The following is a 14,684-nucleotide window of genomic DNA, read 5'->3' as shown; positions in this document are numbered from 1 at the left end:
CTTATTGGATGTGAGATCAGTCACGTGAGGACGTGCGGAACTGGACCATTTTCGGTCGAAAAGCAAAACATTCGGGGGTGGTGAATTGAGTGACTCAGTCTGCTGTAACGTTACGCCGACCTGCTGGAGTGGTTTCATAAACTACGCCGTATAAGTCGACTGTTATACCCGGGGTTTGGCACGATGCTGAGCGCCGCCGCCGCGGAAAGGAACAAGGAGCCCATCCTGGCGGTGCTCCGGGATAGTGTGCACACCGGGAGACCCCTGCTGGCTCTGGAGATCTCCTCCGGTACTGGGCAGCATGTCACACACTTTGCTCAGGCCCTGCCGAATATAACCTGGCAGCCATCTGAGTATGATCGCCAGTCTATAGTCAGGTAAACAAGAGATGTGTGTATGCGTATAAACTATGAAATACAGATAATGTACTGAGACATCTGTGCACCTATATTAGCTGTTAATATCCAAGAAACGTTAGTGTTAATATTTATCTCTTATATTTATATCTGTTTTTTATTCATCTATTTATATCTGTGTTTATAATCGTACTTTTTGTATACGATTGTTTTGTTGTATGTTGAATGAGAACTCACATTTCTCCTCGGGTCAATAAAGTTTCTCTGATCTGATGCAGGAAATTATAATTAATTAATTGTGTTTTCACAGCAGTTCTTATCTGATGGAAAGTTTTATACTTCGTATTTCTAATACCACTCTACCTGCTACAGAATGATGGCCTGGAGGGTTCCTATAATGTCTTTTGTTTCCATTAGTATAGAAGCATATAGAGCCCGCTACCGGCTGAACAATGTGAACCCTGCAATCCACCTGGATGCTTCTCTGCCCTATCAATACTGGGGAGGAATCCAGCCAGAGAGCCTCGACCTGGTGCTCAACATCAACATGATCCATATTTCTCCTTTGGCTTGTACAGAGGTAGGACTGCTGATTCAGTGATTCTCTCAAACTGTGTGGCATGGAGCCACTACTATAGGCATGGAGGACTAAGGGGAAAATGGAGTGATATGACTTATGAAGAGAAAAAAACAAAACAAAGAAACGTTTGACAATGCCATCCTGCTAACTCGTTTTCCACTGATATTCAACTTAAATCTTTTATTATTTCCCTTAATTAAAAAATAGGGGTCTGGGATTTTGAAGATTTTTCAGCCTGTTCACCACTTAAGTGAACTGTTGTCTCTGGGTTTATTAGTAAGGGGAATTTTATAGAACCTTTCAACATAACAAAATAACAAAAAAAAATGCTAAAACATTAAAACAAACAGTTACTCAAAATCAAGTTAAAAACTATGAGTTTTTAGCTGTTTTTTAATAGAGATCTCTGAGTCCGCAGATCTCAGGCTCAGAGGGAGAGTTCCAGAGTCACCGTTACAAAAGCTCTGCTTCCTTTAGTTCTCAGCCTTGTATGATGCACATCCAACAGGTCCTGATGACATGACTTAGGGACCTGCTGTGGTCATATGGATTTATAATTTAATCCTATGGACCTACAAAAGGATCATAAGTTAAAATGTGGTTGATTCCTTTATTAGTAGTAGTAGTAATATCGATGTATTTTGTGAAAATGCATATACGAATACATTTCTACTAAAGAAACTCAGCACAATTCCTGAAAGGAGAAGCCTAATCTGCTAACATAGTCAAGACATTTTTAATATTTGCTTAAACTGACTCTTTGTAACCTTTGTTGAAAAGAGACCCCTGTGACCACGAGTGGTGTAATAGTAGCGTAAATGTAGAAGGTTCTCAATCTCATACATACCAGCTGCACAACACATTGAAGTTAGCTATAACTGGCTACTATGAAGTGAGGTTCAGTTATGATTAAAACTGTAGCAGCAAAACTGTTTTGCTTCATTTTGTGATTGTTTTAGATCAATAATTTGCTATTTCTACTATAACATTCACCTATTTTGGCTTGACATTGTACTCATTGGCCCTGATATTTATGGTGCCATAAGTGTAAATAATACCAAATCAAGTATGCTTGCACCACAACTCTTCAGATAATCACTTTAAGCCTGCTTCTGCACAATATCTGCCTCGCTTATTTTAATAAAACAGAAACCAAAAACAAAATGTCCTCCTGCCTGCGATGTGATTCTTAAGATGTTATCTTCTCTTAGGGTTTATTCAAAGGGGCTGGAGTAGTATTGAAACCTCAGGGCCTTCTACTGACTTATGGGGTGAGTAGCAAAACGATTGGTGTCACAAAACATGACATAGTTCACAAGCCATTATCAAGTCTAAACTTAACGTGTAATAGTGACATGTTTTATTGCTTTTCTCAGCCGTATGCAGTGAATGGTCAGATCGTCCCTCAAAGCAATGTGGACTTTGACTACAGCCTACGGCAGAGGTAATGTCATCTGTATTTTATGGCTCTTTTAGAGTTTTGTTTAAGCCAGTCATCTTATGAGGAGGCTTCGGTGGTGGACTGCCTGTCAGAACTACCAGAACATTTCCTGTTGGCCCACGGTTTTTAGCCTGCTGTGAAAAGTAAACCTGAGCAGTGATATTATAGGTCAACAGGAGTAAAGGCTCAGAATTCATGCATCATTTGCGACTCTGTCACTCTTGCTTAAACACACTGCTTTCATCACAGCATCTGAGATAGGGTGCCATAATTGACAGTCAAAAGAATGGTGAACAAGAGAGGATGAAATTAAAAGGAGATGCAGCTAAATGTTCAAAAATAAATGTTTGTTGATGGTCTGACTGCTGATACAAGTAACAGATGAATTCTGAAGCATACAGGGCTCTACTCATCTCAGATTCACCCAAGTGGTACAAAACTGATTGGACAGCACTTGACAGTGGAAATGGTTAATGAATTAGATCATACTGCGTTAGACATTAGATTTTTTCAGTGGGCTAGGCCTTCACTTGATCTCAACCCACTTAAGTATGTTTTTCATTTACTGAGGACAACACAGTAAAGTAAAAGTGTGGCAGACGATGTCCAGGGAAGAAACGCAGCATTTGACGATTTCTATGGGTTCTTCAGGTTCTTTCATCAAAATAACAAAAACAACACTTAATATAAAACTGTTTAATATAAAGCTTGTCTAATGACTCTACTTATATATGTGTGTGCGTGTGTCCTGCATTTGTGAATCGTGAACCCTTATTGTACTTACTAGTATTGATATTTGTGATATTTACGAATCAAATGTTAGATGTCATGTTATTAATATGAATAACGGTTCCATTTGCACAGCTTTTGTAGAGATGTGGATCAGAATTTGTCCACCCTCCTACACTCTTATTTTGAATGTAATTCATTTGCCAGATAGAGACAAAATACACTGCTGACAGCACTGCTGTTCTGTTTAAAATAGTGTAGTGAGCCAGTAACATGCTGCAACAGAAAAATAGGATTCTTGTTTCTTGGTAGTAAGGGGTATATCCAGATTGCTTAGGACTCAAAAGTAGAGAAAATATATATTATTCTTTTCAGAATTTGCTTTTGTTACAACCATTAACTTTTTTTCTACCTTTTAAGCATAAGCAATCAGGATTTAACACTTATCGCACAGGAAGAAACACTGTGTTACATAGTGTAATATCAGTAAAGGGAATTCTTTGGCAGTTTACTGTCACAGTGAAGATGACAGTGAAAATTTTGCGGCAGCCCTAAATAACACATGGGTAGTCTATTGTTTCTGTGTGAGCAAAGTGTCTTGAGAAGGAGTCGGTTTGACAGCCTGAATTATTGTGTCAGTTTGCTCATAGAAGACTTTACACAGTATATTTAAAACCAACTAAGATCATCATAGTCTTTTGAAAATGTTTTTCCTTAAGCACACAGTAGAATTAATAAACTTGTATAATGTGTGAAGCCAAACTCACAAAATACATGCAAAGAAAAAATTGTGATCGTTTTTGTAATTACATAATAAAGATAAGTAAAAGTGACCAGGGGATTTTAAAAATTATTGTTTAATTTTGCAGAAACCCAGAATGGGGACTCAGGGATATCTCGCTCCTCAATTCTCTGGCACAAAGCAATGGTTTGTACCTGGAGAGAATAGTAAGTAATGAACCCATTTAAGCAACCAGCATATCTTAAGTCAGCATGCGAAATATGAGAACAGTTTTGTAGTATACTGATTTACTGATGCCATTTTTTTTTTCAGGTGGACATGCCAGCAAACAACAAATGTCTTCTTTTCAGGAAGGAAAGTTTGGTGTGAAGTATCCTGATGCAGGATGGTCAAAATGCCTTAACTTGGAGCTCAGATACATTGCCAAATTTTCAAGAGCTGTAAACGGATCATGTTTTCTCCACATTTTAACACATGCTGGTATTAGATTAACTAAGTTCATGTAAACTGTTGTGCTCTAACCTATAACCTATATTCTTATGTATTGCACATGAGTTAAATTAATAAATCTCACTAACACGTTGCCTTTGTGCTATATATTCTTTAAGACAATGGCATATTCTTTTTTTCTGTTTTGTAAGCGTGAAACTGACTTAGCAGAAGTGCTTTGAAGAGGGAAATAATTAAGAGAATATACTGTACTTTATATGAAATAAAAGACATTTTTATGAAACAAAGATGGAGAAACTAAAGTGAAGAGCAGAAAAAAAATAACATTAGCAAAAGTAATTATAATACAGATGTCTATTTGTTTAGTATTACAAGCTAGGGATTATTGCAACATGATCAACGTGTGTCTGTTATCCTGGTTGCTGTTTTCACAATGCAAAGTTCACAAATCAGAGAAAAAATCTTAAACCTATTTGAAAACAGCAATTCAGCATTAGTATTAATACAATGGGAATCAATACATCTGGAATGTTATTATATCTGTGTTGGAATAAAAAAAACTCTCATACCTACATCAGCATGCAGTATTTAACTTGTTCTACTCTGTTTTGATAAATAGTTATTAAATATCAGCTTTTCTGTTGCAGTTCTGATGCTTGTCTTCATTTTGAACACATATACGTCACTAAAACCCATCTGTGGACAGAACGAGTCTAAGTCATAGTAAGGTGTCACAGGCCTTTTTACCCAGAGCATCACGCAGCTTTTTCAGCCTGCGTTCATTTATGGCTCTTACATAGCTGTCTGAGTGGATGATAGCCATGCCGTCCTGCACCATACCAATCACCAGCAAAGGGTTTTCCTCAACAGTGATGTTGGGACAGGGACAGCTCCAGTCTATCTTAGCAATAGTCACCTCCAAATGTTTGGTATTGAAGAAAGTCAAGCCCATCTTCTCGTCCCTCAAGACTTCTTCCAAGCTAAAACGGGCTAACCCAGAGTCCAGATCCTCCACAAGCTCTGTCAGTCGGCCCACAATAGCAAAGTCACTGCGGCATAAGCTGGGCACCATTTTCCCCTTCACGCGACAGGTCTTGCAAGGCTTCCTTTTTGGTTGCGGGCAGTTGGCCTCACACTCCTTTTTGGTGTGGAAGTTGTTGGCATTCCCATGGCAGCCACCATAGACAAACGCTTGGCACTGTTTTGTTATCGAATTCCAGGACCAGCGTGCCTCCCAAGCTTTACAGGGACCTTGAACAGCAGGAAGAGAGCAGATCCCCATGTCTTCTCTCTGGCAAGAGGCTTTACACTCTTCATAAGTCTCAAATCGGTTTCGGCTGTCTTCGCATCCACCACTGCTAAAGGTCACACAGGAGCCCAGCTTGCTGTCATAATACCAGTCAACATGACGCTCTCCACTGCACACACTCAGGTCGACTTCCGCCAGGCAATCTGCTGGAGAGAAAGGCCGCCCCATGGGCATCTCAGGATCTTCAGAGAAGTCATCATCTGACCGGCGAATAACAGACAGAGGATAGTCTGCGCGAAGAACTCCTGCAGAATTCCGTGCTATACAGGTGTAGATGCCGGTATCCCAAACCTGGGCGTTATAAATTACTAGCTGTCCAATATTGGTTATAACCACATTGCCATACATCTGATCAGGCCTCATGACAAGGCGTTCACGCCTGTCACTTTGCTTTTCCCATGTTACATCTGGTCTGGGGACTCCAATGACATCGCAGTGGAAGTTGACTGTGCCTCCAACATAGATGGACTGGTGGTGAGGGTTGGAGTACAGCGTGGGAGGCATGGGATCCTCCTGGGAGGATGTTGGGGTTGGGTGAACTGTAGTGTCTTGAGGCAGGGGGCTGGTGGGAGGGCCAGTGAGGTAGAATCGACAGGGGACCACAGTTAGAGTCACCCCCCGGATGCAGGCTTCTGCATCCATATAGCAGCGGTTGAAATAGGTGAGGCCATCTGATGCACAGGTGAAGTTGGGTTCCTTCTCACACCGATCCTGGCACTTACAGATGGGCTGTCCATCCCATATGTCACAGGTTGCTCCCTGCTGGCTGCAGATAAAGCCCTCACAGGTAGCTGTGGAGGCGGAGGTAGCATCACCTTTCCCTTCACCCTGTTCATGTGGCTGAGCAGGGGTGCCATCAGAGAAACGAGCAGCAACACAACTGTTGAAGCCACACACATTGGTGCAGCATTTCTCAAAGTCAGCACAGTCCTGAACATACAATATAAAAAACAATAAGCATTTTAACATTTAAATGAACAAATCGCAAAATGTTGTGATTAATTAAAGATTTTCTTATATTAAAATTAACATTTATAGATTAACTCACCTCATCGATGTCGCATTCCCTCTCACATGTGCTTTGTGCATCAACCCAAAGATTAGCGCTCAGCTTGTTTGGACAAAATCCTTCGTGTTCAACTTTGGTTCCTGCCACACTTGCACACAAAGAGACCTCGAGTAAATCGCAAAAAAGGAGAGTCAACAAATATGCACGTGTCCATCGTACTTTGCTTGAGTTTGGTGCACTATGGCAATTTGCACCCTTTATATGGCTATCCGCGAGGAACTGTAGGGGAAAATTACGCATATTTGATCTTTTGTATGACTAGACCACCAAGTAATTCCATTCCAACTTTGGGTCTTCACAACAGGAATACGATTATTGTCGATTTTCAAATGCGTCCGCCCTTTTTGTGCGTAAACGTGCGCTGAGTCACTTTTCTTTGCGCAGAGAGAAAAGTTGTATTCCCAATGATCAACACGAGTTCCCGTGCGCTGGACATTAAATTACCCAAATGTTTCCAAGTAATAAATAATAGGCTGTGTAAAATATTCGCCTTGGTAATCAAAACTTGTGCAATACTGAGGAAAAATCGACATGTGTTTTGTCGAGCAGCTAGACAAACGAGCTGAACTGCACAATGAGCGGACAACGCAATATCAGCTTTTCAGCGTGTGAATGGAGGTGGAAAGGGCAGTCCCTCTATCCGCCCCCATGGTCCAGTTTGAGACACTGGACACTTGTGAAGCAGCACTATGCGCTAAGCAACTGGACAAACATTGTAAAAACATCAAAGAAAACGTGTAGCCGTGGTTTCAAGCTGTCTCAACAAGCGTGCGCACAGTCACACACATTCCGGTGAGAAATCCAATGTTAAATGTGTCCAGACAGAATTTATGGAGATGGCAATTGTAAAAAAAACCAAAAAAAAAAAAACCCAAAAAACCGTTAACTTGCTGTTTAATTTCACGAGAGCCGGTAGTTGTGGTTCTTCTTCTTTGCTTTTTTGTTAGTTACATTCAGATGTTATACACGTTATATTTAAGCAGGTTCCGTGCACAACTGAAAAGGAGTAAAATGTAATAAGTCGTCGGCGGCGCAAGGCGGAAAGCGTGAAAACCAAACACGGGGCGTGTCGCATCATGTCTCGCAAAACATGTTGTTCACGTCCTCCTTGTCTAGACATGGGTCAGTTTACTACCATCCCTCATTCACGCGGAGTTCAGAGATGCCACGATCAGGTGGGAAGACATAAAGCGCCACATTTTCATCTGTGTGCGAATCATCTTTGTCTCGCCCCAGCTCAGGGGCAATGAGAAGCAGCTCCCCTCGTCTTTTCATTGAAAATGACCCTGCAACCTTTGGGTGACATTTGACCGCTGTGCATTCATGCGCTCCTAGCCATGTTAGACCGATATCCAAAGCTGGCCAATACCAAGAGAGCAGCTAATCAATTCACACACACCCCCACGGGATTTAATGCCTCTGACCTGACAAAGAGGACAAAAATGCTCCCACAATTCCCACAGTGAACTTGATAAATGTCTGAATGAAAATTTTCCCCCAATCTAGAGCACACAAATAAATGAAAATAAAAATGCAACTCCTTAGTTTTACTCTTTATTTTGACTGTTTTTGATGGAGACAAAATAAGAATTAAGGCTTCATCCCAATACACAGCGCTGATAGCAACAATCATTATCAAACATTTACATATAGTGCTTTAGATGTTCACCCAAGAGTTGTTAATCCATTGTTCTGGTCTCAATAAATCACATAGAACAGGAGCCAATAGCAAACATGCACCAATTTTTGTAGGCCCCCCATTAGCCGAATACATGTATTTAACCATGAAAATGGTGGAGTGGGAATTCACCAATGTTCTTTGAACATGGAACAAAAATAAGAGTACAGATCAAAATTAAAATATTTGTTTAGATTATTCAATTAATAAAAGAAAATATCAGTAGCCATGGTTAAAATACTTAACATCCTTTCTGAAATCTTTATCCAACCTTACATTGTGCTTGCATTATATCCACAGGACATCTGTAAAGAACGACTGTAAGTTCTTCTAGTATTCACACACATTTAAAAATGCTGGAAAACTGCAGAAGTGCAACCAAATGTATGAAACTACTAAAGAATATTCCAACCACCAATTATCACAATCTCAAATATAACCACATGGCCACAGAAAGGTAGGTGAATACTGTTTTACATTCAGAAATACATATCATGTATATAAAATATCTGCAAAGCAACCGAATTAAAAGATTCTTCTCACCAACGCCCATTACAGTTATGAAATATTAAGAACCAAGACACAAATGTTTAATGTTTTTTAAGATTAAACCCACAAAATGAGCAAACAATCTGTACATGTTTTTGCACAAGGTTTTCTAATAAGCACAGAGCAATTGTTTAATAAATTAACAGATTAAAACTGATCACGCTCTGGATGGTTTAATCCAGTTAAGCAGTGATCCAAGAAAGAAAACAAGCTGTAGAGGTGTAAAATATCAGAGCAAGTAAAATAGTTGTCTGAAAAAAAATGACTGATGCAGAGGCAGGATTATTTCAATGGGCTGAAATTTAAGTCTTGCCAACAAGCCAACTTGGCTTGAATTTTTTCAGACAGTTTTACAGATTAAGTAATGCCTCGACTAACATAATCTCTCAGTTAATAAATCCTAAATTCTCTTTAAGCACTTGGCTGCTTGTAAAAAGATGTTCTCATGACGTTCAATCTTATTTTAAAAACTATGTGAATTTTGAATAAGTTATGACAATTGAGGCTGGAAAAAAATGTCAATGACAGACAACACTGAAGCAGGTCTCCCCAAAACATTCAAAATAAAACAAGCATAAGAAATTCCTCCCCAAGACAATCACCACAGAACAAAACAAGAGCACGTAATGTATTTACAGTTTCAAGTCCGATTTTAAATACCAATAAACAATCCTTAAAAAAGAAGCCCCTCTATTTGTTTGTAGTGTTAACCGGTGAGTTGTAATCCTCGATTCACATGTGTTGGTCCCAGGGAAATCTTATTCTACTTGATCACAGTGAGCCTCTGTAGTAGAGTACAGGTAAACGAACATCCACAAGATGGCACCAGCACGCGGAAAGAGATAACAGAAACCAACCATCCAAGTCAGTTCCCAAAAGGTCAAGGAAAGTTCACAGCTATATCCATTGCTGGCAGGCCTCCGTACTTTTCTCTGGCCTCATGACCTCTTGGAGCAACAACACTTTTAACACTGGCTCTATGGAGGAACCATCAGTCTGCTCTTTCACTATGATATCTTACAGTTTCCTTTAGGGGACAACGACGAGCTCTTTGGAGGACTCTGTGGAGGCCTGAAGGACTTTGAGCGCTTCAGGCTGTTAGCTTTGCTTCCACCACCGCTACCACCTGAGGCGGCACTGTTAGCCACAGAGTAAGAGCGTCCATGCATCATGACTGCATTCATGCCATTGGCCATGGAGAAAGACTTGAGGTGGGACTTGATGGCCACAGGGAGGGGAAGTTTGTCAATGAGGTGCACCGGTGTGCAGGAGACGATAGAACGGCAGCACAGATCTTGCAGACTGAAGACTGTGGAAACACAGGAATATGGATGAGCACGTGTCAGAGATCTGCAGTACTTATTGTATCCATAAAATCTACTAAGCAAGTGAATATTCTGCGAGATAGTAGAAGAGATAGTAGTAAAGATTTTTACTACTAAAAAAAACAACAACAAAAAAACAAACACTTGTGTTGTCAAGACATTAAAAAAAAAAAACCACTGTAAGCAAAAACGTATTTATGTAAATGAGAGTATATTTAATAAAACAATAAAAACTGTACAACAGAGAGTGTTTTAAATACAACAAAAATAAAAATCTTAGTTTTCTTATCAAAGAGCTAGCTTGATTTATGTAAGGGCACAGTAGAGACTACCCTGCAGTAAATGCTATGAAAACAACTGGCAGAAATGCAGACTGCAGATGACAATGTAGAGATCACTTCTTAAGTCTTATCTCTTCTGCCTTTGAGGAAAATTAATGCCTACCTAATATTTATTAGGTCCAAGTCCCTACGATAAGCAGAGTTTCACCTTTGATCAAAAAGTAATCCAGACACACCAGGCACAAGGATAAATGCAAACAATGATGATGTCCACTACAGTGTATGATGTTCTGGGATTCAACACAGGATTCAGTACTGAAACTGATTTATTCACATCTGAGTAATAGAAGAAGAAATCTTGTAGCAATGCATCTACATGATCCACTTTCTGGAAGGATTTGTGTAACTATTACACAAAGAAAAAAAACAAAACAAAACATGTTTTCTCCCAAGTCTGGTTAGAAAAAAAATAAATAAATAAAAATATAGTAACCAGCTCACCTCTATTGGGCCTCCAGAATTTCTCCATCCCATGCCTCATCAGCACGATGCGTGAAAGCTCTGTGAAGGACTCGATGACGTTGAAGTTGCAGAGCGGACTGACCTCAAAGAACGTCATGCTGTTCTTTTCTGCGTAAGCTCGTGCCTGCTCCGTTGGAACCTGCCGCTTGAAAGCCAGGTGAAGCCGGTTTCCCACAAGAATCCGGGGCACACCTGGGGCATGCTGAAGGAAACAATATAATGTCACTGTAAAACCCGACCTGTAACGTGATACTTGTGGACCAACATTAATAGTGGGTGCTGCAGTGATAGGCTAACTGTAGCTTGCATGCTTGGATAAAACACTGTCTGGAAGTTCCACAGATTTACAAACCAATGAGACAGATGGTTTGTTACACAGAACCATTGAGGAGACATCTATCTATTGTAATACCTAAAGACGTTATTATCTAGGTGCTCATAATTAACTCAACTGCCCACATCAACTGTGATTTGGCAACAAGTACATGGTTTTCAACATGGATTCTCTCTGGACCACCCTTACAAGGTAATAATTTAAAGATCTACACACAAATTCAGAAGTATTTTCAAACCAGGTTTCTTTTAGTTGCTTGAAATGCAAGTCACTTTCTCTCCAGTCCAGTTGGGTTGTGAAATATCTGTCCCATTACCACAGGGTTTTGCTGAAAATCATGTAATGATGTCGTTGCTGTATCATCAGTCAAGTTGGGTTGTGAAACGTCCGCTATATTACCACATGGTTTTGCTGAAATACTGGTTTGTTTAAGCTTGAGCTACATTAAAGTTTTCTTCAATTGAGAAACTGAATAAATAAATACATTATGCTGTCATAGCTGTCATCAGTGCAGAGACTGAGATAGATGGCCTTGTCAGTGCTGCTCGTTTTCCTAAAATTCATTTTGAAATTTGCCTATCATTTTTTTTTAAATTACCAATGTAAGTGAAGTTAATTTTAGTGCCTAGTTGCCTGAGGTTAAGGTTAGTAGCTGGGACTTGCATAAAGTACACTTTGTCCTATTAAAAGAGGTTGTAACAATTTGCCTACATAACTGAAACTGAAATGTTTATAAACAGCGCTCTGATACACACTGTGTACCAGAGATTAAAAAAGATGGACAGATTTTCTCACACAGGGGACATCATGCATAGATATCATATATAGATATATGTGCTTCCAGTATTTCTTTGTACTCCAGAGATTAACTGAAGGAAATTACCTCATCAATTTCTCTGATCCAACGGTCAATGCCATCAAATGACCAGCCATTCGTGATGTCATACACCAGCAGGATGCCCTGTAGAAGAAATGTATTAACATAAATATTGAATTCCACAATAAGAAAAAATATATATATTTCTAATGGCTTTTCCAGTCACCTGTGCTCCGCGAGAGTAAGACCTGAAGATGGTGCAGAATCTGCCTTGACCTGATGTGTCCCTGTTGAAGAGGCACATAAGCACAAGCTAGAAAAATAGGCCTACTCCAGGTTTGTTAATTTCTACAGCCATTACCAGCTTAAAACACTCTGCAGAACTCTTGAAATGCCTCTTATTTCCAAGAGAGATGGGAAATGGATGCAGTGATTTTTTGTAAGGTGCATACATGGAAATACAGTGTATAATATAATGAATTTGAAGTCAACATTTGGCATAACCACCTTTACTCTTAAGCATAGCCTGAACTCTCTTAGGGAGTATTCTTGTAATTCCTTTAATTCAGGTATAGTTCTCCAGGCTTTTTAGGAACATCCCAAAGCTCCTCTTTGGACGCTGGCTGCCTTTTGTTCATTTCTATGTCAACATGATCCCACACTGGTGATGACAATATGAACAAAACATCTACATTAATCCCTCCATGAGCCTTGTTGGCACTGATTTTTAGTGCAGTTCTTGTGTAATTTGGCACACATCAGCTTTATCTACCCGTTTTCCTGACAGCCACTCTTCCACTAAGCCCATTTCAGAAGAGGTTTTGGTGTAAAATAAATGGATCAACTGAAAGGCCAAATGCATATATCATGTGATGTGTCAGGTCTTTGCTTTCTACTTATTTCTTAAAGCCATAACTTTCAGATATTGTTCATCAGGTGAAAATATTTTTTAGGCCTGCTACTCCTTGTTTTGTCCTGCACTGGTTTAACTCCCTGAATTTTTCAAAGAAGTACTACACAACATGCTCTGATATGTAAGGTTTTCATCTAATCACTTTTGGAACCACCTTGCTGGTGAGAAAAATACTATTGTATGCCTGTCAAAATGTATTCTCTTTGGCATTTTTGGTAGATTACTAAAGAAATTGATTAAATTCTGTGTGTTTTGCAACAGGCTGCTAGTTTTAAAAAGTGTTATAGATACAATTTAAAATCACTTCTTTAGCAAGTTGTCTGTTGTGGAGACAACATTAGTTCAACCATTTAGTTAAAAGTCTTTTTAATGCTTGGATGACTCATAAATCAGTTTTAAATGGCTTGACATATGAAAAAAAAAAAAAAACAACAACCACAAAACAAAACAAAGAACAACATTCCTCTAAAAATGTGCAGGCACAAGGAGTGGAATAAACACGAGTGAAAAAGCAGCCAGTGTTTAAAGAAAACTTTGAAAGACCCTCTGAAAGCCTAGAGAACTACTGCCAGAACTGAGGGGTTGCTCAATAATTTTTCACATTATTATTCTTAATATTATATATTTATCTTAAAATAGTAATAATAAAAATAAAGAAATGAAAAACTTACCATAGCTCAAGTTTCACTCTCCTCCCATCCAAAAGAATTGTGGTGGTCTTGTAATCAATTCCTAATATCACACATAATCCAACACAAATCACATTACCGTTGGTAATATTTGGCTTTAAAGTCATCTCAAAACAATTAAGAAAAATGGATATTGATATTTACCACTGCTATACGCATAGGGAGACTCTACTGATCCGTCTTGCAAGCTGTCCAAGATTTCTCCCTTTCCAACATCGCTGTCTCCAACCAGTAGAAATTTCAGGAGATAATCGTAGCTCTTGACAGGACTACTCTGAGTCCCCATCATCCCACGCATTGGATCCGCTTTACAGAGAGCCTTTTAAGCTCACCAGGCATCCACTGGAGAAACCAAGCAGTCCCCGAGTGTGGTACCGAAGGGAAGACGACCGCGGCTGGGCTTAGCTAATGAGTTAGCTTGTGCACTACTTACGATTTAAGTTAACTATTACCTTTTACTTCGCACACACTTTGACAAATGCAGCTATTTCGTTATTCCACTGAATGCAATGGAAAAACAACCACGCGATTTAGCACTAGAACCCCAATGTAGATCCCGTTGATGTAACGTCAATATTAACTGATCTAAACAACCACGGGTGCTAGCTGGCTTGTTAGCTAGCCAGCTAACAAAAACGACAGTAACGCATTCTACTACAAACTACAAGTACAAAATAAAAACGACTCTGTTTTGTCCTACATATAAATGTACTCTAATAAAATCAAAAAGCGATTTCTTCCCTTTGTTTATAAAGAAAATACCTACGAGGAGTATTCCACTTTGAAGCAAAACGTACATCCACAGTGTACTGTACTATGTACTATGTTGGAACTTCCTGGTAAGGAACTGCGTCAGCATCATAAACTGCGTCACATCCTAGCACGATTTAAAGTTATAAA

The 14,684-nt window shown here is 39.4% G+C and overlaps 3 protein-coding genes across 3 annotated transcripts; 1 reads left to right on the top strand and 2 right to left on the bottom strand.

The window, feature by feature from the left end:
• Positions 1-30: 30 nt before the first annotated feature.
• mettl26 (methyltransferase like 26) lies at positions 31-4,925 on the top strand. The gene is made up of 6 exons (XM_063476788.1): positions 31-377; positions 774-936; positions 2,148-2,207; positions 2,313-2,380; positions 3,976-4,054; positions 4,161-4,925. Exons 1-6 carry the CDS (start codon positions 184-186, stop codon positions 4,215-4,217), a joined length of 621 nt encoding a protein of 206 aa, XP_063332858.1. The 5' UTR covers positions 31-183; the 3' UTR covers positions 4,218-4,925.
• A 91-nt stretch (positions 4,926-5,016) lies between these two features.
• Positions 5,017-7,951, bottom strand: wfikkn1 (WAP, follistatin/kazal, immunoglobulin, kunitz and netrin domain containing 1). The gene is made up of 4 exons (XM_063477315.1): positions 7,812-7,951; positions 6,656-6,764; positions 6,435-6,537; positions 5,017-6,398 (listed from the first exon to the last, which is right to left on the bottom strand). The coding sequence occupies exons 1-4, from the start codon at positions 7,949-7,951 to the stop codon at positions 5,017-5,019; spliced, it is 1,734 nt and encodes a 577-aa protein (XP_063333385.1).
• Positions 7,952-8,229: 278 nt separating this feature from the next.
• Positions 8,230-14,614, bottom strand: LOC134629453 (ras-related protein Rab-40C-like). Its single transcript, XM_063476787.1, has 6 exons — positions 13,929-14,614; positions 13,767-13,827; positions 12,409-12,469; positions 12,249-12,326; positions 11,011-11,233; positions 8,230-10,212 (listed from the first exon to the last, which is right to left on the bottom strand). The coding sequence occupies exons 1-6, from the start codon at positions 14,080-14,082 to the stop codon at positions 9,911-9,913; spliced, it is 879 nt and encodes a 292-aa protein (XP_063332857.1). The 5' UTR covers positions 14,083-14,614; the 3' UTR covers positions 8,230-9,910.
• Between the last annotated feature and the right edge of the window lie 70 nt (positions 14,615-14,684).

This window comes from Pelmatolapia mariae, linkage group LG6 (assembly GCF_036321145.2).
Source record: "Pelmatolapia mariae isolate MD_Pm_ZW linkage group LG6, Pm_UMD_F_2, whole genome shotgun sequence".
NCBI classification, from domain to species: domain Eukaryota; kingdom Metazoa; phylum Chordata; class Actinopteri; order Cichliformes; family Cichlidae; genus Pelmatolapia; species Pelmatolapia mariae.
The sequence above is the reverse complement of the archived record's forward strand: the minus strand, read 5'-3'. Positions and strand labels throughout refer to the sequence as shown.